The sequence below is a fragment of the Myotis nattereri genome (assembly GCF_964212035.1).
Source record: "Myotis nattereri genome assembly, chromosome: 19".
Taxonomy (NCBI): domain Eukaryota; kingdom Metazoa; phylum Chordata; class Mammalia; order Chiroptera; family Vespertilionidae; genus Myotis; species Myotis nattereri.
The window spans coordinates 9961169-9983827 of NC_138095.1; the positions used below are offsets into that span (position 1 = coordinate 9961169).

Genomic DNA, 22659 nt, shown 5'->3' on the forward strand with positions numbered 1-22659 from the left:
TGAGAGCCAGATTTTTTAAACTTAAACTATATAGGTAGGTACATTGTTATTAACTTAATCAGGGTACTCCTAAGCTGGCCTTTGCTAAAAACGTCCTCAATCTGTTTGAGGTACGTTCGCTGAGGTCGACCCCTTCCAACTCTCCCATCCACACTCATCTTGTATACTTGTTTCGTCTATCTCCTTTTGTTCATCCTCTCTATATGTCCAAACCATCTCAACATACCTTTCTCAATCCTCGACACTACATTTTCTTTCACTCCACAATGTTCCCTAAAATTAACTTAATAAACTTTACTTAAAGTTTTAAATCTTAGTTAAACTATAGGTATGTTGAATAAAACTTGATATCATACTTAATAACAATATTATTTATTGATAAAATTAAATTCCTTACAATTTACCTTACAATATCCTTAAAATTAAATCATGATAATGACTGACAAACACTAATGTGAACGATGGCCTTGCATCTTCTTGGAAAGTTTGGGTAAATCAGGTTTGTATGTTGTTGTTTTTAATTTTAGGCACGATTCCAGGTTCTCATCAATAAGACGACTTCTCAATTTACTCTTGATAAGATTCATGCTTGAAAATGATTGTTTGCATAAATATGTAGACCCGAATAAGGAAAGAACAGCAAATGCTAGTTTTTTCAGTTGATTATGAGTCAGGAATACTACTCCAGGTGTTAAAAATCAACATATCTTCCTTCTCCAGGTCTTTCAAAGCAGACCACTTGTGCTGTGAACTAAGTTCACGTTTGTTTTTCTCCAATATTTCTATATCAGCACAAAGACGTTCAAATTTCGAGAGTTCTTTGTTTTTTAAATCCAGCAATTGCATTTCAAAGTTGCCAATGTCAATATTAAAGGGAGAAAAATTAAATTCTGTTACAGTAGCATTGAGAGGTTTTTTAACAAAGGCTAATGTCACTTTGCTGTTTCTGAATTCCTGGAACCTGTTGAGAAAAGCTTCCCTCATATTTAAAATACTGCACGTGGTATTTTGTGGAAGAGCTACTCTCAAAGGGCCAAAGAGCCGCATGTGGCTCGCGAGCCGCGGTTTGCCGACCACTGGGCTAGACCATCTGGGTTTGTGTAAGTGCACTCTATGTTTGCACAATGGTGAGGTTGCCTAATGACACATTTCTCAAAACATATTCCCATCATTAAGCAACACATGACTGTATACAATTTGCAATCTCACCAATTTGCAATAAATAACAGTCACTGTTGCTTAGCATCCTCACCAGCCATTGGTGTCCGTGCTTTAGATTCTAATAAGGATATAGTGGTATCTTGTTGTTTTAATTTGCAGTTCCCTAATAACTTAAGATGTTGAGCATCATTTTATTATGCTCATTTGCTGTCTGTATTGTATTAAAATTTGATATGTATAAATTGTAAAACTAATATATATTCTCAACAAACAGGTAAAAAGAAAAGAGGGTTATACAATTGAAAAGTAAAAGTTCACCTCTCTTCTTTTACCTCTCACTTTCATAATTTGATCAGTTTAGATTAAATGTCTCTGCTTTTCAAAATTCTCTTCTAACTGGTTCTTGAGAAAAGCAGGGCATTCCTTGTTTGCACAAGCAGATGAAGAGGTTCTAGATTTTCCAAGCATCATAGTAAAGAAAGAGAACCAGTCACCTGGTCTAAACAAACAAGATATCCCAGTTTCTGAATCTAGATTTTCAGTTTCATTCTTTGAGTAGGAAGACCCTTTTTGAAAAGAACCTTTTTGAAAACTGGTGCTGAGATTGTTAGAAAATAGTAGTTATTAATAATTTCCATTGAAGCAGAATGAAACAAGAATGGGCTGAAGCAGTAGCAGGAAGGAATTTAATTTGGTAAGAAACCGTGAGGGTTGCCAGGAATACGTCATCATAGTCTCTTCGCTGTTTCCCTATCAGATATGTCTATAATTTTTATCTGTGTGAAATGGATCTTCTATTTTTACATGAAAGTCAAGTGATCCCTAGATAAGTGGTTCAGTGCTTCCTAGACGTTAGGATTTTACAAATGAGTAAAACTAAAAAAAAAAAAAAAAGTGGAAGTTGCTAATTTTGTATTCTGCTAAATTAAGAACACTTAAAAACAGCTACCACTGAATTCCTAAAAGGAATAACAATTGATACTAAAAAAACCTAGGCAAAGTGCTAGTATAATCTCAGAATAAAAGGTGGTTTCTTTTTAAAAAATATATATATTTTATTGATTTTTTTACAGAGAGGAAGGGAGAGGGATAGAGAGTTAGAAACATCGATGAGAGAGAAACATCGATCACCTGCCTCCTGCACACCTCCTACTGGGGACGTGCCTGCAACCAAGGTACATGCCCTTGACCAGAATCGAACCTGGGACCCTTCAGTCCGCAGGCTGACGCTCCATCCACTGAGCCAAACCGGTTAGGGCAAAGGTGGTTTCTTTAAAGTAGTAAATAAATATAGCTTTATGAAATACTTATTACATTGACTATATTTTTCTCAATATTTCTTAGACCAGTGACTATTTTGTCAGGGATCAGCACTAAATTCTTAACCAGCATTTGGAAATTATTCCACTAAATGGCCTTTCACAGTCCTTTTCAGATTTAGGATGCTAAAGCTTCAGGACATGTGAATATTTTTTTCTTTTGAGCTTTTCCTCCTCTCTTGGGGTGGATGTGAGATACAAATTAGAATCAGGCTTTTCCACCTATCCTATATAATAAAAGGCTAATATGCAAATTGACCAAATGGCAGAATGACTGGTCGCTGTGATGTGCACTGACCACCAGGGGCCATATGCTCAAGGCAGGAGCTGTCCCCTGGTGGTCAGTGCATTCCCACCAGGGAGCACTGCTCAGCCAGAAGCCGGGCTCACGGCTGGTGAGCACAGCGGTGGTGGCGGGAGCCTCTCCCGCCTCCGCGGCAATGCTAAGGATGTCCCACTGATGGCTTAGGCAGGAGCAGGCCTAAGCCGTCAGTTGGACATCCCCTGAGAGCTCCTGGATTGCAAGAGGACACAGGCCAGGCTGAGGGATCCTCCCCCCCCCCAAGTGCACTAATTTCATGCACCAGGCTTCTAGTTATATTATAACTTCATTATGTGCCTGTTGAGTTTCTGTCTGATTTAGATGAAAAGAGTTTTGTAGGAAATCCAGAGATGGTTGGGGGTGGGGAAGAACTGGCTCTGTACCCTTGTGCCACTTCACTGAACTGAAACAGAAGAAATCAATCATTTACCAAAAGCTAGTCTTTTTGTTCTGAAACGTAGCTGAGAAGCAAAGTGAGTTTGAGAACCAAGCCATCAGAAATAATTTCAGTATTTGATTAACAAGTTGAGATGTGATGTTTTTCAGGTGCTACTTTTTTGTGAACTTAGCCAATCAGTAAACAGATGTTAAAGTGACATAATATTTGGCTCAAAAGGCTTTGTCTAGACTAGGGGTGGGGAATGTCCAGCCCTGTGACCTTATAAGACCTGAAAAATCATTTGGTCCAGCCCTGCTAAGACATTAGGGGTGAGTTAATTAAATGTTTGACCAAATATAGCAGGCTAATTTTTAACTTGATAATTTTGTATGGCCCTCGAATGATGTTCTAAATATCCAAATGGCCCTTGGCAGAAAAAAGTTCACCAACCCTGGTCTAGACCAGCTCTGAAAGATGGAATCTAATCCATAGTCTAAGATGCTGAGATTTTTAATTTATTAGATGACAAGTTCTGCACTGAGAAAATTGCTTTGGTTATATGTAATTATCCCCCATATTTGGTTATTTGTAATTGTCCCCATACCAATCTTGGGATCAAAAACAAATTCAATGCTTTTCCCAAAAGGGTCTAGGAGTATCGTTGTACTAATATTTCTCTTTACCAGAGATAACTGCTATGGAGAAACAAGATAATGACAGTACCAGACACTGTCCTAGTCAGCTTCTCTGTTTACTCTTGGGGTATTCTAGTGTTTATTTGGAAACAGGTTGACATGTCAGCAATCATCTTTTCTTAGTGAACGAGCCCAACTTCATTTTATGGAAGATGTTCATCAGGTACTTTAGAGATAGCAGTTGGGATTGCAGATGATGTGAAGTGCACAGCTTGGAGTGAAAGCATAGAGTTTGGAGTCAAACATACGTGAGTTGAAATCCCAGCTCTAGCACTTGTTTGCTGTGTGATTTTTTTTTTTTAACAAGTTAACTTCTCTGTCTTAGTTTCCCTATGTAAAATAGGGACAATGATAAGGTTTTTAGGGTTGTTGTGAAGATTAAATTAGATAACAAATGCAAAATGCTTGCCCTTAGTGTAAACTATCGTTATTTTTATTATCATTATTTTTGAAGGTAAAATAGTATCTCTGTGTATTTCCTTAAGAACAGAATTCACCTGTAGGGCTTTTATTTTCTCCACATTCTTACTGATCCATTTCTTTTTGAATGCCTGGCAATAGAAAGCGGGATCTATTAAAAATATTCCCGCCCTAACCGGTTTGGCTCAATGGATAGGGCGTTGGCCTGCGGACTCAAGGGTTCGATTCCAGTCAAGGGCATATACCTTGGTTGCGGACACATACCCTGTGGGGAGTGTGCAGGAGGCTGCTGATCGATGTTTCTCTCATCGATGTTTCTCTCTATCCCTCTCCCTTCCTCTCTGTAAAAAAAATCAATAAAATATATTTAAAAAATAAAAATAAATAAATAAATAAAAATATTCCCTCAGCTAGAATTGGATTTCACTATCTTAACTTGTAAATGTGTTCTCATTGCCTTTCTGACCTCTTAGACTTAGCCTAAGTCAAAGGCATAAATTCTACAGTGGCTGTGGGTCTATATAAAATTATTGTGATTTTTTTAGAGTCTTCAAATGGTTTTAATATAATAGGAATTCAAATAAACTTTTGCTAATTGATAGTTGATTTTCCTGGATTTAATCCCATATTTAGAGGCACTAGGCCCTTCTGTCTGAGTAGATTTCTGATATTAGCCCCCTGTGGCTAGCTTTTACAACTCTTTTAGCCACAAACTAACAAACGTCTGATTATTGCAGTGGCACTGTGTTTGATCTGTGACAGAACAGATTTGTATCATGACCAATCCTCTTTGTTAGGGATAAGTACTCCTTTTAAAAATATATATTTTTTATTGATTTCAGAGAGGAAGTGAGAGGGAGAGAGCTATAGAAACATCAATGATGAGAGCGAGTCATTGATTGGCTGCCTCCTGCATGTTCCCCATTGGATTGAGCCGGCAACCTGAACAGTATGTGCTCCGGCCAGAATTTGAACAGTGACTTCCTGATTCATAGGTAGTGCTCAACCACTGAGCCATGCTGGCTGGGCAGGAGTAAGTACTCTTAACAGCAAGAAAAAAATCCCTTGTACCCTTGACCCATGTAATAGAAATAGCTTTATCTGTCATCCTAAGTGTTTTGGGACATTTAAAGTCTAGAGTGAAACTCTCTTATATTATTTTCTGTCACTTCTGATGGCATAGAATCAGAAATTTGTTTTAAAAATTTCATCCTCAAGTATCTTTATACTTGATTGTACTCTATCTCTATTTTCTATGATAAGTTTGAGCTGCCATCTTTGAAGACAATTTTACAAAGAAGTAGAAAAACCACATGTTTGATATAGTTTTAAGTATCTTCATCTTGTAAAAGAGTGAACCAAAGTCATTGAGGCTTCATTTAGTCTCAGGATTCAATTTATTAAAAAAAAGACCTGATTGAAAATCAGGACTCTGGAGTTACCTTGTTGGATCTGCTTTAGGCTGGTGAGATTTTGGGTGAATAACTTCTTACATTACTTTTTCATTACTTTAATAGTAGAAGCAAAATAGTTTCTGCCATATAACAGACCTTAAATAAGTCACTTTATTTTATTTTATTTTTTAATATATTTTATTGATTTTTTTACAGAGAGGAAGGGAGAGGGATAGAGAGTTAGAAACATCAATGAGAGAGAAACATCTATCAGCTGCCTCCTACACACCCCCAACTGGGGATGTGCCCGCAACCAAGGTACATGCCCTTTACCGGAATCGAACCTGGGACTCTTTAGTCTGCAGGCCAATGCTCTATTACTGAGCCAAACCAGCCAGGGCTATATAAGTCACTTTAAAAACAAATTCACTGCCCTAACTGGTTTGGCTCAGTGGATAGAGCGTCGACCTGCAGACTGAAGGGTCCCAGGTTTGATTCCGGTCAAGGGCATGTACCTTGGTTGCGGGCACATCCCCGGTGGGGGGGTGTGCAGGAGGTGGCTGATCGATGTTTCTCATCGATGTTTCTAACTCTCTACCCTTCTCCCTCCTCTGTAAAAAATCAATAAAATATATTAAAACAAACAAACAAATTCACTTATCAGCTTGGGTTTCTTATGACAAAAATAGGATGAAATGTCAGCCTTATGTAAAAATACTTTTAAGTTATAAAATTTATACCAATATAAGCTTGAATAGAAGGTTCTTGTTTGTCTTTCCTATTATAGATTCTTCTTTACACATGTTAGTAATTCAGTAACTATTTGCTTCGCTGGTATTTTAAGAGAGTAAAGATGATAGAGTTGAGTTTCTCAAAAGAATACAAAGTAAGGTGATAAATTTATAGTCAACTATAAATTGAAGAATGTTAACATTAATCACAATGTTCAAGGTTATTAACAACAATATCTCTCAGGCTTGAATAGTTTTTTTTCTAAATACAGTGGGGCCATGACTTATGAGTGTCCCGACTAACGAGTTTTTCGAGATATGAGCCATCTCTCGGCCGATTTTTTGCTTTGAGTTGCGAGCTAAAATTCGGGTTATGAGCCAGCTTCAGATACCCCACTGCTAGTTGGCGCAGCGAACGTCACAGTGAATGCCACAATATCAGCCCCGCATCATGTGTCTCACTCGTTCACTTTTTGATTTGACATACGAGTAATTTGAGTTGCAAGCTCCGTCACGGAACGAATTAAACTCGTAAGTCAAGGCCCCACTGTAGAGTTTTTTCTAAACTGTAAGAAAGGCCAAGTTTAGAATTTTCTGTGTCTGGTATGAGGGTGGAGGGAATCTATCTGATATAATGACATCCTGGTTCCCCCTACTGGGCTTAAATGAAATTGCCTTTTAAAAAATTTCTATTACAGATGTCTCCCATTTTCTCCCCTTTTTGACCACCTCCACCCAGCTATTGCTTCCTCAGACTTCTGTTTCCTCATCATAGAATGGCCATTCTCTTTAAATCTCAAGAGGAGAGAGAAAGACAAGGAAATCAAATCACATATCAAATTTTACTGTCATGATTGGAGAGACATGTAATTTACTTCCTGCTATAAACCATCACTTATTTTAAATGTTCACTTTAGTAATGATGGAAACATTTTAGAAATCCTTTTGCTACAGATTTTTTCTTAAGAAACTAAACTTACATCTGCCTGTGGCCTCAGATAAAGGACCTCAAAGTTATTAGATAACTATTTATTGTTTACAATGTTCTAGTCATTATACTACATTCTGGAGTACACATGGATGAACAAGATAGATAAATTTCTTATTCTCAGGAGTTTACAATTCTAGTGATAATTCACCTCGAGCTGTGAGTGCCGGCTGTGCATAAAGTTCTGTGTTGAGTTGCTAGAAAGTGAGGTTGGTTATGTTATGGTGGTATAAATATAGAAACAAATATGATTCTTCACCTCAGAGATTAAAATCTAATGGGAGACTAGACATATGTTCTTTATCTAAATCATTACAGTACAAAGCAAATTATATCCTATATAATAAAAGCCCAGTGACCAAATGGTAGAATGACCAGAACGACCACTCGACCAGTCACTATGACGTGCACTGACTACCAGGGGGCAGACGCTCAATGTAGGAGCTGCCTCCTGGTGGTCAGTGTGCTCCCACAGTGAGAGCGCCACTCCACTGACTGGGATGAGTGGCACTGCCACAGTGGGCTGATCCCCGCAGGCAATGCCCCCCACCAGTGCGCGAATCCTGTGCACCGCCTCTCTAGTTCTTTAATAAAAGTATAAACTAGGAATGTGAAAGAAGTGATTGGTTCTTTTTAAAAAAATTATTTTAATTAATCAGTTAATTTATTTTTTAAATTTATTTTTTATTGTTGACTAGAGGCCCGGTGCACGAAATTCATGCATGAGGGGGTGTGTGTCCCTCAGCCGAGCCTACACCCTCTTCAATCTGGGATCCCTTGAGTGAAATCCGACTACCCGTTTAGGCCCGATCAGGATTGGGCCTAAATGGGCAGTCAAACATCCCTCTCACAATCCAGGACTGCTGGCTCCCAACCACTCACCTGCCTGCCTGCCTGATTGCCCCTAACTGCTTCTGCCTGCCAGCCTGATCACCCCTTAACCACTCCCCTGCCAGCCTGATTGACGCCTAACTGCTCCCCTGCCAACCCGATTGCCCCTAACTGCCCTCCCCTGCCGGCCTGGTCACCCCTAACTGCCCTCCCCCTGCCAGCCTGGTCGCCCCTAACTGCCCTCCCCTGCAGGCCTTGTCCCTCCCAACTACCCTCCCCTGCTGGCCTGATCGCCCACAACTGCCCTCCCCTGCTGGCCATCTTGTGTCCACATGGATGCGGCCATCTTGTGTGTTGGAGTGATGGTTAGTTTGCATATTACCTCTTTATTAGATAGGATAGTATTATAGATATTTCCTGTTCCCCTCCTCCCTTCCCCCCCATCCTCCCAGCCCCTACCCATCACCCAAGTGATTGGTTCTAACTGGGGAGATTCAGAAAAGTATCATTGAATGGGTAACCAAACCAAAATTTCACCTAACCAAAAATTTCAGTCTCTCCTTATTATATCTTTTAGGAGCCAAATGTATTGATCTGAGATTTCTTTCTTTTATTTTTTCCTGATAAACTTGAGGAATAAAATGGTCTAAAGTCAGGCAGTGTAAGGAGGGAGGTAAAGTCATGTCTCAAGATCAGGGGGGATGGAAATATTCTCTGTCTGTGCTATCCAAAGTGTTAACCAGTAATCACACTTAGGTATTGAGTACTTAAAATAGGGCTGGTGTGACTGAGGAACTGTATTTTAAATTGTATTTAATATTTATTAGTTTGTAAATATATTTTATTTATTTTTTACAGAGAGGAAGGGAGAGGGATAGAGAGTTAGAAACATCAATGAGAGAGAAACATAGACCAGCTGCCTCCTGCACACCCCCTACTGGGGATGTGCCCGCAACCAAGGTACATGCCATTGCCCGGAATCGAACCCGGGACCTTTCAGTCTGCAGGCTGACGCTCTATCCACTAAGCCAAACCGGTTAGGGCTAATATTTATTAGTTTAAATTTGAATAGTCATGTGTCTAGTTACCTACTGTATTGGACAATGCAGGTCTGGATAATACATGATATTTTGGTTACTCACTGAAAATATGGAGACCTGGCATTTTATGTAGTGAGCTTGTTCAGGATCTTGTACCTGAGCTATTGTGTTGTTCAGCCAAATTCTTGCCACTAAACTACTTTCTCACACTGAGACTATGCCCCTTATCTATGTGACTTACTGACATCCATTGTCTTCTCTGTTGTTACTACTTTCAAAATATATTTTTATTGATTTCAGCGAGGAAGGAAGAGGGAGAGAGAGATAGAACCATCAATGTTTAGAGAGAACCACCAATCGGCTGCCTTTTGCATGCCCCCTACTGGGGTTCGAGCCTGCAACCTGGGCATGTGTCCTTGACTGGAATAGAAGCCAAGACCTTTCAGTCCACAGGCCGACGCTCTATCCACTGAGTCAAACCAGCTAAGGCGTCTTCTGTTATTATTTATTTATGTATGTATGTATTTATTTATTTATTTTTCTGCAAAAAGCTTTATTGTTTCATTTGGTCCAATGCATGGGAGAGGGCTTCAGGGTGATTAAAAGAATGACTAGTAGTTTTGGGAAGAGGCTCAAGTACCAGGGGAATGCAGAGGGGCCTCTGAAAGGCCTCTGGTCTCCAAAGTCTCATAGTCCTGCTTGAGGGTGAGCCTTTTGAAGAGATATTCACCCAACCCAGCCTGAGGGCCAGTTAGCCTGTGGATGTTAGTCAGGTGGTTGCCCGTCTTCTTGATCGGTTTCACCTCATCCAGGAAGTGGTTCACCAGAAAGTCACAGAGATGAGGGTCTGCACGGGTAGAACCAGGGCCTGCAGCTCCAAAAGGGCCTGCTTCAGGTTCTTCTCCAAGGGCAGGGCAGCTTCCATGATGTCCTGAGTTTTGCTCCATTCATCTTGGGAAGGTTTCAGCATGTCCTGAAAGAGAATGCGGCCACCACGCTTGTTTTGCAACAAAGAGATGCTCAGTGCCCTCACGTTTCTTCTCCACCAACTTGCGGAAGAAGTGGCCCATGCCCTCGAGAGCCACATCATTACTGTCGAAATAGTAGCCCAGAGAGAGGTAGTTATAGGAGGCCTCACAGATGCAGGTCAGGTGATTGACTGCAGCCTCCACCTCAGTGGAATAATTCTGACAACTTTGAGAGCTCATGGTTATTCGGCAACAAGGAGTTAAGGTAGAACTGGTGTGTTGGTTGGTCCCAGAGGTGATTCTGAAGGTGGTAACTGGATAAGACACAGGAGGGTGGTCGAAGGTGTTCCTGGCTCTGTTCCATCCAAACACTGTTGAAGCAAGAGACAGATCCAGGACTGCTCAGGGCACTGACTTCTCTGTTATTTATTTATTTATTTATTTATTTATTTATTATTATTATTATTTTTAAAATACATTTTTATTGATTTCAGAGAGGAAGGGAGAGGGAGAGAGAGATGGAAACATCAATGATGAGAGAGAATTATTGACTGGCTGCCTCCTGCATGCTCCCTACTGGGGATTGAGCCCGTAACCCAGGCATGTGCCCTTGACCGGAATCAAACCTGGGACCTTTCAGTCCACAGGCCGACACTCTATCCACAGAGCCAAACCGGCTAGGATGTCTCTGTTATTTTTCAAAACAACTTTCCTGTTAGTTTTTTCCTCTTTTAAAATGGAATTTATTGGGGTGCCATTGGTTAGTAAAATTTTATAGGTTTCAGGTATAAAATTCTATAATACATCAGAATATTATAGTGTGTGTTCACCACCCCAAGTCAAGTCTCTGTCCATCACTTTTCCCCACCTTTACCTCCCCCACCCCCAATTTCTTCTGGTAATCACCCTAATGTCTGCATTTATGAGTTTTTCTTGCTAAATTTCTTCACCCTTTTCATCCAGCCCCCCTAGACACAGACAGCAGTATGGTGATTACCAGAGGGAAAGGGGTGGGGTGGGGGTAGTAAATGGTAAAGGCTGTCATATATATAGTGATGGAAGATGATATGACTTTGGGTGGTGGGCACACAATGCAATATACAGTTCATGTATCATAGAGGTGTACACTTCAAACCTATATAATCTTATTAACCAATGTCACCCCAGTAAACTTAATAAAAAATATAAATTGAAATCCTTATGGCATTTTCAATAAAAAAATAAAATAGAAAAAGATTCTATGATTTTTTTTAATTGTTGACAGTATTAAAGATGTCCCCCATCCCCCACCCCCCTGTCCTTCCCCACCCAGGCTTTCTCTACACTATTGTTTGTGTCCATGGTCTATGCATATATGTTCTTTGGTTAATCTCTTATCATCATCCCTTTTACTTCCCTCCCCTCTGAATTCTGTCATTCTGTTTCATACACTCATGATTCTGGACCTATTTTGTGCATAAAAGTGGACCAGTTAGGTGAGAGGAATTGGATAATACTGTGGTTCCTCTGCAAAGGATAAAATAAGGCCCTGGTTAGTGTGGTTGAGCTTAGTTGGCTTAGTTTGTTGAGCGTCAATCCATGCATGGAGAGGTCACCATTCAAATTCCTGGTCAGGGCACGTGCCCGGGTTTCCGGCTTGATCCCCAGTAGGGAGTGTGCAAGAGGCAGGCAGTCAATGTTTCTGGCAGGTCTCTCTCTCTTTCCCTCTCCATTCTTCTCTCTCTAAAATCAATAAAAACTTCTTTTTTAAAAAGGAAGCTGGCCCCTGCCAGTGTGGCTCATGGTTGAGCATTGACCTATGAACGAGGAGGTCACAGTTTGATTCCCGGTCAGAGCACATGCCTGGGTTGCTGGCTCAATCCCGAGGAGGGGACATACAGAAGGCAGCCAATCAATGATTCTCTCTTACTGATGTTTCTCTCCTTCTCCCTTCCTCTCTGATATCAATAAAAATATAGTCCTAGTCAGTTTTGCTCAGTGGATAGAGCATTGGCCTGCGGATCGAAGGGTGCTAGGTTAGATTCCGGTCAGGGGTACGTACCTCGGTTGCAGGTTCCTCCTCAGGCTGGGGCCCTGGTCAGGATGCATGCAGAAGGCAACCAATCGATGTGTTTCTCTCACATTAATATTTCTCTCTGTCTTTCCCTCTCTCTTCTGCTCTTTTTAAAAATCAATGGAAAAACATCCTCTGGTGAGGATTAAAAAATTAAAAAATATATATTTTAAAAAAAAGCTGAGGCATGTTTTAGGTAGGCTGGATAGAATTCCCATATTTTACATGGTATAGATACTAGACAGTAAGTTACTAATAGAATAGTAGGTAGAACTCCTATAATAGAAAATAATGGAATAAATCAAAGGAAATCAGAGTGGGGCAGTTATGATGGGTTGTTCTGCTTTTTTACCTAGATATTCTACATTTCTTCATTTCTCTACACCGTCAATTACGTCTGGTATCTGTACAAAGAACTAAGGATGAAACACACCCAGAGTGGACAGAGCACATTTTCCTTGGTAAGTTTTATTCAAAGTTAATAGTTAAGAACAGTATGCTAAAACAAACCCATGTATCCTTGATCAATATTGTAAACACTCAGCACAGACTAGGTGAATTAATTGAGATTAATAAAAGGAAAACATGTTCTCACTGAGTTTCTATCCTGTTAACATGATTTCCTCATATCTCATACCACCAAAAAAAAAAAAGACTCATGGGAAACATTATGCATAGTACTGCCATTCCTGCCTGGTTCTATTCAGTAAAAGAAATAATCCTGGCTCTATGCCAGTATATCATTGTTGCTAAAGATCTTGGCGAAGAGTCAGGGAAAGTGTTCAGCTTGGAAACCTGGGATTTGAACTATAGGTATGGAAAGGGCGAGTGTTCTGCTCTGCTGTATTTTTTCAGTATGAGTAGATAAAAAATATTGGTTTGCAGAAGAGCAGGGGAATTAATGTATGGTAATCAGAAAATAAGATAAACCCAGGGAGAAGTTAGTTGTCTTTCCCCCTTTGGTTCACAGAGTTTTGGCATTGTCTAGCATTATAATTATTCACTAAGTCAGTACATCTGGACTCTTTGTGTGCATGTATGTATTTTACATATCATATAATTCACCTATTTTAAATATACAATTCAATGGTTTTTAAAGTAAACTTATCAGGTTGTATAGTCATCATCATATGACAGTTTCAGAATATTTTCTTCACCCCAATAAAATCTTCCATGCCCATTTACTGTTAATCCCCTTCCCACCTTCTGCACTAGACAAGCACTAATCTACTTTCTGTCTATAGATTGTCCTTTTCTGGACATTTTATATAGATGGAATCATACAGTATATAATTTCTTTTGTCTGTTTTATTTAATTTAGCATAATGCTTTTGAAGTTTATCCATTATAGTATTATATAAGTAATTCATTACTTTTCATTGGTGAATAGTATTACATTGTATAGTATATTTCCTTTCTTATTTCTGACTCTTTCAGTATATCACTAAGTGATCTTGGCAGAATACATTTTTATGATATGAGCAATTTTCATTTATTTAAATGTCTTTATATGTTTTATAAACTATAAAACACTAATAAAAGAAAAAGAAGCAAATTAACTGTACCTCTACGATGCCCACCAGCCCATCAGAAGTGAGTATGCAAATTAACCCAACAAGGATGGCAGGTTAATTTGCATACGCAGGCACCTAGCGGCTGTGTCGTACCAATGGCGACAATGCTGGCGTTCCACACCACCCCAGCCGCTCTGGGCCTCTGGGCAGCGTGGGAAGGCGGAGGAACGAAGCAGAAAGGCAGCTCTGGGCCTCTGGGCAGTGTGGGAGGGTGGAAAGGTGGCTCCAGACCTGGACTAAGGCAGAAAGGCAGCTCCGGCCAGAGTGAAGGTGGTGCCTGCAGCCAGGGGAAGGAAGGCCCATTCTTGCACAATCTTCGTGCATTGGGCCTCTAGTTATACATATTTTTCAAAATATTTTTATCGATTTCAGAGAGAGGAGAGGAGAGGAGAGGGAGAAGGAGATAGAAACATCAATGATGAGAGAGAATCATTGATTGCCTGCCTGCTGCACACCCCTTACTGAGGATTGTGCCCACAACCCAAGCATGTGACCTGACTGGGAATCAAACTGGTGACCTCTTGGTGCGTGGGTCAAGGCTCAACCACTGAGCTCCGCCAGCCGGGCAGAACAAACTAATTTTTGAAGAAAAGGGAGAAAGAGACAAAGATTAACTGTCATATATGGTATTCTATTGCTTTATAGTCATACAAATGCACATATTGTGCTTTTCTTTATGTAACACATGCTATAACACTAATATTCCAAGAAGATAAACTTTAGCCAAAAAATTTAACTCCACTGTCTATTATTCTGTCATTTTAGCTTTATTCCTAAAGCCTTGACATGTTTTTTTTTCATGTTTGAGTTCTCTTTTAAATACCCTAGCAAGACTTATGCCCTAAACTTTTACTAATAAACTTTTTTATCAGAGACTCATTGATATCCAGTTAAGAATAAGAATTAAACACAGGCTAGCCACCTGCTGGATAGAGGATATAATAAAAAGAGAAAAAGGGACATGAGTGGGAGAAGTCACCAAAGACTAATTTTACTTATTTCCCATTTTACCTAAAGTCAGCAATTTCTATCCAACTTGAAATAATTTGCTATTCTTGATTCAAAGTTCTTAAGGCAAGTCAGTTAGTCATCTCTGGTTATTAATTAATTGCTCACTTAATGCTTATTGATCCCTAACAATGCCATCCCATATGGTCTCTACCGTAAAATAGAAAAAAACAACAACACTTGTTTTCTCTTCTGTTATCTCTTTAAGGTGTTATGTTCAATATCTTTCGCCATAAATTCCTACTTGGTAGGGACCATTCTTCTGTAGTTTGTTTTACAGTGTCTAACACAACTGGAGATTTTTGAAATGTTCTTTCTTCTAGAATCTAACAAGTATTGAAGGGCTTATAATCCAAAGGGTTTATTTGACCTTGCCCTTATTATACTAACCCTGGCCTGTTATACTTTCTGCTGGTCATCTTTCTTAAATTTATTTTTTATTATCTTTATTAATTTTTTTAAATCCTCACCCGAGGCTATTTTTCCATTGATTTTTAGAGAGAATGGAAGAGAGAGGGAAAGACAGAGAAATATTGATGTGAGAGAAACACATCAATTGGTTGCCTCCTGCATGAGCCCCAACCAGGGCCCGGGCTGGAGAGGAGCCTGCAACTGAGGTATATGCCCTTGACTGGAATCGAAATCGGGACTCTTCAGCCCACAGGCCAACGCTCTATCCACTGAGCCAAATCAGCTAGGTTCTGCTGGTCATCTTTTTTTTTTTTTTTTTAAATATATTTTATTGATTTTTTACAGAGAAGAAGGGAGAGGGACAGAGAGTAAGAAATATCGATGAGAGAGATCGATCAGCTGCCTCCTGCACACCCCCCACCGGGGATGTGCCCACAACCAAGGTACATGCCCTTGACCGGAATCGAACCCGGGACCCTTGCGTCCGCAGGCCGACGCTCTATCCACTGAGCCAAACCGGTTCGGCTGCTGGTCATCTTATACATAGACTTTCACTCCATTCATAAGGAGTGAAAATCCCACACCTCCCTGGATATAAAAGAAGAGGATTGAACTGTTATTAGAAGATGGAACATTGTGTAATTTAACATTTGCCTTTTTTTAAAGAGAATTTGTTCTGGCAGTCAAATCTTATATTAAGCTACTTCCTACAGGTTCTTTTTGTGACTATTGTACTATTTAGAATATAGTAACACAGATAAAATTCTCTTATCTCCTATGCTAAGGAACTATTTCACTGAATTTTATAGCAAATATTTCTTAACGAAGCAAGCTGACTCTTGGGAATTTTTATTCTGTCAAGTGACACATAATAACCTGGTATTTATTATAACATGATTGGCAATATCCTAAGACATTGCTCACATTTATCCTTTTCATAGGTTATAGATAATACTTGTCAAGTTGGTCAGATAGCCATCATTTCGTCAAGGTAAGATATTTTGCTTTCTTTCCTAGCAAGGTGTGGACTCTCATTATTCTGGGGTCTAGGTGGGAGCAAATAGGAGAACAATGTCCTTTATATCTATTGAGTCTGTCATGCCTATGTCCTCTTGGAGCCTTACTGAGTAGGAAGCAACAAATATGTGATCTTTGGTTCCATTTTCTCAAATAGGCAAACAGTTTGAAGTTACAGATTTGGGTTTTAGCCTCAATTCTGCCATCATGTCTAAGTGCCTGTCAGGTATTTCCCTTTAAGTCTTTGGACTTTTAATTCCTTTCTACATCTCTTAAAGAGTTGTAATAGGGGCTTTCAAGATCTCATCTACCTTTATAACATTGGGTGAGATTCTTAAAATTATTAAGCCCAGAAAGGGTCTGGATTTCATTTAAGTGGTCATTACAGAGTTGGTTTTAGATTTTGTAACTTTTACTCTTGGATCTTTTCCTCTGGATAATAATTGGTTATTTAAAGGTCTATTTTAGAAAAGCTCCCAGGAAAGGACATATGAGAATGAAGTTATTTCTGGTCACCATGGAAAGTGAAACAGACTGAGCAAGCAGAGAGCTCCTTGTAAAATATTTCCTTTCATTTTGACCCACTTGGATTTTATCAGATCACACAACTCCCAGAGACTCTTTATGAAACTCTGTTAGTGTTCATATCCCTATGCATTCCTCACTTCTCTTCCCCAGGTATTGAAAAAGACAGTATAGTTAAGGTTTTTGAACGATTTTTCTTAGAGAATTTAAATGTGTATGTATTAGTGGAAAGTGGTGGGATGATAGAGGAGGGAAAAGAACAGGATAATATTTTGCAAATGGAAGAGGGCATAAAACAGTCTGAATATTAGGGTGATAAGTTTTTTTTCCTCCTAGCCTGATACCTCTACTATTGATGATACCTGTATTCTGTCTGGGCAATGCCAGTGAATGTTTTCGCAACTTTAGCCAGAACCACAGGTAAGTAAGGACCAAATCTATCATTTTCATGGTCGCCTACACATACTCTGTTCTATAAATGGAGATAGAAGAGGACTTTCTACATACATTCTGGCTAAGGTGTTGTATTTAAATGAGCTATATGAATAATGAGAATAATGTGCAGTCAAGGCTGTAAATACATACATAGAATATAACAAGGTGACTAGAAAATAATGTGTCTATGAGAAGGAACAAAGTGTTAGCAAAATGATAAGTAAAATTTTATACTCATGAACTTTTGTTGCACTAATAGGTATCTCTATAGTTTTATATCTGTAGCAGTGCTCTTGTCCATTGATTCTCTTCCTAGGTGTATCCTGATGCACTCACCACCATCAGCCATGGCTGAACTCCTGCCTTCTGCCAACACATCAGTCTGTAGAACACTTTATTTTTATGGGCTCATCATTTTCCTGGCCAGCTTTCTACTCAGCCTCTTCACCATTGTGGTATGGTGCCACCTTATCTGCCTTTATGGAAAGAAGTGGGGATAGGGAGGGATTGGGTAGTACTCCAAGGCCTGGGAAAGATGAGGTGGAGAATTACTTTTGATAGTCCCAGACTTAACAAAGTGGCTAGGTGATATTGACAATTTAATTATTACCTTAGTTTTTTGGACTTCCCAAGATCAAATGATGAGTGGGAAAAAGAACCTGTATTCATTCTGTAGGAATTATCCTCATTCTAGAAGTAATATGTGTTCTGTGGATCCCCATGGAGGATCAGAGCAGAAAACTACAATGTGTCAAGTATATCCTTTATATAAAATGACTAGAGGCCCAGTGCACAAAATTTGTGCACTTGGGTCAGGGTTGGGAGGGGGGTCCTTCAGCCTGGCCTGCGCCCTCTTGCAGTCCAGGAGCCCAACTGATGGCTTAGGCCCACTCCTGCCTAAGCCATCAGTTGGACATCCTTAGTGCTGCCATGGAGGTGGGAGAGGCTCCCGCCACCACTGCTGCGCTCATCAGCCACGAGCCCAGCTTCTGGATGAGCAGTGCTCCCCTTGTGGTCAGTGTGCATCATGGCGACTGGTTATTCCACTGTTTGGTCAATTTGCATATTAGCCTTTTATTATATAGGACTAGGGGCCCAGTGCATGAACTTGTGCAACTTTAAAGGAACTGTAGGCCATGAGGCTGCCATGGGCACAGGGGCAGGTTCAGCCCATCCTCTGCGCCCCTACCCAGCCCCTCCTGCCGCAACCTCCAGTCCCCTGTCTGCCAGCAGCCCTGTTCCCGCTGCTGCTGTTCCCACACGCTGACAGCGCAGAGCAATTGGGGCTGGCACCAGCAGCAGGTACAAGCGAGCCCGGTGCCATCAGTGGATGTGAGCAGTGGTTGCTGCCCGATTGCCCCTCAGGAGCAGGGGGAGGTGGAGAAGCCCTCAGGGGTGATTGGGACTGGTGCCAGGCGCTGGCAGCGGGTGCGAGCGGGGCCGTTGCTGGCAGCAGGTGTGAGAGGCAGCTGCCAGCTCTGATTGCTCCTTAGGAGCAGGGGGAGGTGGAGAGGCCCTGAGGGGCGATTTGTGCCAGCAGCTGCCGCTCGCACCCCCTTACGGTGCCGAGAGATAGGGGCCAGTGTCAGGCACTGGCAGTGGGTGGAAGTGGCAGCTCCGGTGCCAACTGTGGGTACTAGTGCTGGGTGGGATCACAGTGCATGGAAGCTAAGAATTTTTAGCAACCACCAGAGGCTCACCCCAGTGACAGTGACCGGCGCCCTGCCTTGGTCTGGTGCCCCCTCTCACCTGCTCCACCATCCCACCATGGCCAATGCCCACCATGTTTCACACTGCCGTCTGCTGCTGATGCCTGCTATGTTCCGCGCATGCCCCTTGGTAGTCAGTGCATGTCATAGTGACTGGTTGTTCAGTTGTTTGGTTGTCCTGCTGTTCAGTCTATTTGCATATTAGAGTTTTATACTAGTATATATAGATACTTTGGAATGTGTGGGGTGAGCTTTGGTTTAATTTTCAAAATAATGAAAGAGTTTTCTTTTCTCAATTCTTTATTGGCTATAAATTTGTGATTATGATATGTCTAACTGGGTTAAGGTGCTAAGTGACTCAGGCAGTTATTAAATACTCACCCGACATCATCAGAATTATGTACAATTAAAATAATCAGCTATGGGACAATACATTATCTATAATAATAAGAGCATAATATGCTAATTAGACCGAAGGTCCTTCCAGATGAAGCCGAGGCTGTGAGGGAAGCCAGGGTTCCTGGTGCCTGCCGACGGCTGGAGGAAAGCCCAGGTCCTGGGTGTCAGAGGGAAGCTGGTGCCAGCAGCCGGGGGAAGGAAGGCCTACTCTTGCACGAATTTCATGCATCGGGCCTCTAGTTCATATATAACTGCCTAGTACAAAATCAGTAAGCAAGCAATATGCCTTCTGATTTGCCATATCTATTTTTCAGTATCATTTTCTCCTCTCTTTATATGTTAGTTCAGGGATTACAGACTATCTACCTGCAGACCAAATTTATCCCCCAAATATGTTTTGTTTCCTAGTACAGGTAGTACACATGAACCAAATATAATTGTGGAGAATTTCCTTTGATAATTCAAATATAAGTTATGGAGATAACTTAGCTCAAATCAGCAAGTGTGTAAAGATTGCACAATGACTAATTTACATTAAAATGGCTTTAATGGTTTATATTTAGAACTGATTGACAAGAGAGACAGGTAGCCTGGCACCGTGGGGATTCCTGTATGCTTCTTCAGAATAACCCAGGCTTCAGTGGGCATTCAGAATTATCATTCTGATTCCTTTTTTAAAAATATATTTGTATTGATTTCAGAGAGGAATGTGAGAGGGAAAGAGAGATAGAAACATGAAAGAGACTCATTAATTGGCTGCTTCTTGCATGCCCCACACTGGGGATCGAACCCACAACCCAGGTATGTGCCCTAACCAGGAATCGAACCATGACCTCCTGGTTCATAGGTCAATGTTCGACCAGCTGGGCGCATTCTGATTCTTTTTTAAACAACAGATGATGAACTGATTCTACTAGCCATAAATATTCTCAAATAAGTTCAAGCCTCCTTTTGATTCCTATTTCTGTGGGGAAAAAAGAAACTTAAATGGCCAAACCTTTAGTTCATTGGTTGTTAATTTAGAGTATGGATCTGGATTATTAGGGAAAAGTTTCAAATTTGGTCAAAGTTGTTACCAAGATTATTACATAATTCACTCCACACAAAAATCATGTTGGACTTCTGAACTGATTTATATTTCTTTCAATTAGCTAAAGGGCAAGAAAAGACCCCCTCCCCCTTTTTTTTTGCTTACAGTTGAGAATTTAAGCTCAGTTACAGTGCTAAAATACTTATTTTAAGGATATTAAGTATAGAGTACTTTAACTTCTAATAAAGGGTTTTTAAAGAGGGTTTGGTTAGATTTTTTTTTTTTAATCCTCACCTGAGGATATTTTTCCATTGATTTTTAGGGAAAGGGAAAGACAGAGAGAAATATTGGATGTGAGAGAATTGATTGGTTGCCTCCTGCACACACCCTGACCAGGCCTGAGCCAGGAAGGAGCCAGCAACCAAGGTATGTGCCCTAGACCAGAACCGAGCCTAGGAACCTTTGATCTCTAGGCCAATGCTCTATCCACTGAGCCAAACTGGCTAGGGCATAGATCTTACTAGTAATTTTATTTCTCATGCATATTATGATCAGTCTCAGTGAGAAAATGTCCTGAGCATTATTGTTAAGGTTCGTGTTTTGAACATGGTAACCACAAGTTTGGCTAATATCTGTCTATTTCTCTAGCCAAGCAAAAGTTGATTCTGAAGATAATTTTCTCTCAGAAAAAGCCTGGTTTCAGATAGTAAAGACAGAGGAATGGGCTTTTTCTGCTATTAGATCCTAAGAGAACGTTCCTTCTAAAATTATAGGAGGATAGACCTGGAAAGTTACTAAGTCTTGGGCAAACTATTCACTGCTGTACCCCTGTCTAGGTCTTACTCATCCAAGCCCAGACGCTGTATAAGAAGTTTGTGAAATCAACTGGCTTTTTGGGAAGTGAACAGTGGGCAGCGATTCACATCGTAGAGCAGCGAGTACGCTTCTACCCAGTGGCCTTCTTGTGCTGCTGGGGCCCAGGTGGGTATCTTACTGGAAAGAGCTGGGCAATGAAGAGGGCATTATGAGGTTCTGATCAAGCAAAGAGGTCTCACCAAGAAGGATTACTGCAAATTCCTGTCCAGCTTGTAAAATTTAAGTTGTTCCCACTCATATTTCCCAGTTTTTCCCAACCTCCTTAAATTCTTCTTATGTTTTGCAAGTTAAGATAATTAGACATGTGATGCAACCTGATATGAGAGGAAATGTCCTGACAGAACTCAGAGATACTAATACCTGTCCATCCTGCTACATAAAGTTGTAGCAAGGATCAGATTGGATAATGTTTATGAAAGAGCTTGATAAACTCGAAAATGTTAAAAAGTGTGACTGTCTTCCTGTAGTATGTCTTACCACCATTGCTGCACTAATAATCTGTAAAGTTTAATCACTGAGGAATAAACATTGGAGACCCAAGGCCCAGTGGTTTACATAATTGCTTAATCTTACTGCTGGTTTTCATTCTGTCGGTAGCTTCCATTCTAAAAATGCTTAAGCATGTATACTGAAGAATTTTATGCTCAGGTAGCCATAAGATTTATACTTTGTGTTTTCATAGCTGTCATTTTGATGATCATAAAGCTGATTGAGCCACAGGACACCAAGATTCACATGGCCCTCTATGTACTTCAGGTAACATCTTCAACATCTAGCATCGATATTCTCATGCCCTCTTTTCCTGTTCTCTTATACTGCCATACATCTCTAAGCAAAAATTTTTCCCTTCAGGGTATTTCTACATTGCAAAAGAGAAAATATATTTAGTTATGAAGAATGTGAAATTTTCCTCACAGATGTGGTAGATACTTTGTGAAAGTGCTCCCATGCATTTCAGAGCATATTTATGTGTGGTCAACTTCATCTTATTGATGTATGTTTAAGGGATGAGTAACAAAAAAACAAATGTTCTTATGAAGCACTAATAATGACATGATTCTCTCCCATTCAGAGTGAATTGAATGGGATAAATGAGCTATTCTAGGTGAACAGGGAGACAGTAATAAAGAAATGGGACAGGATGTGAGGGCGATCTGGCTGCGACATCTGTCACCCCATTGATCGCCAGGGTTGATTCGGCTGATCTGGCTGGCTAGGCGGGTGTCCCTCTCCTCCCTCACCGATCCATGTGCGTCCCTCCCGAAGAAATGGGACAATTCTCTTTCTTCTTCCTTTATCAAATTTAAGAAGACTTTTGGAGCTGACTAAGCTGATAGGGAAGTTTTCTCAATCCTGACCTGGGAAATGGGGCAT

General features: G+C 40.4%; 1 protein-coding gene across 1 annotated transcript in view; it reads left to right on the plus strand.

Moving 5' to 3' along the window:
- The window catches only part of TMEM116 (transmembrane protein 116), a 29773-nt gene extending 7475 nt beyond the window's left edge, over positions 1–22298 (plus strand). The window contains exons 5-10 of the mRNA XM_081113368.1: positions 12658–12762; positions 16236–16285; positions 17173–17256; positions 17588–17726; positions 21246–21390; positions 21968–22298. Of these exons, the coding sequence (XP_080969494.1) occupies positions 12658–12762; positions 16236–16285; positions 17173–17256; positions 17588–17726; positions 21246–21390; positions 21968–22173 (729 nt within the window). The 3' untranslated portion in view covers positions 22174–22298. The remainder of the gene's footprint in view (positions 1–12657; positions 12763–16235; positions 16286–17172; positions 17257–17587; positions 17727–21245; positions 21391–21967) is intronic.
- The last annotated feature ends 361 nt before the right edge of the window (positions 22299–22659 follow it).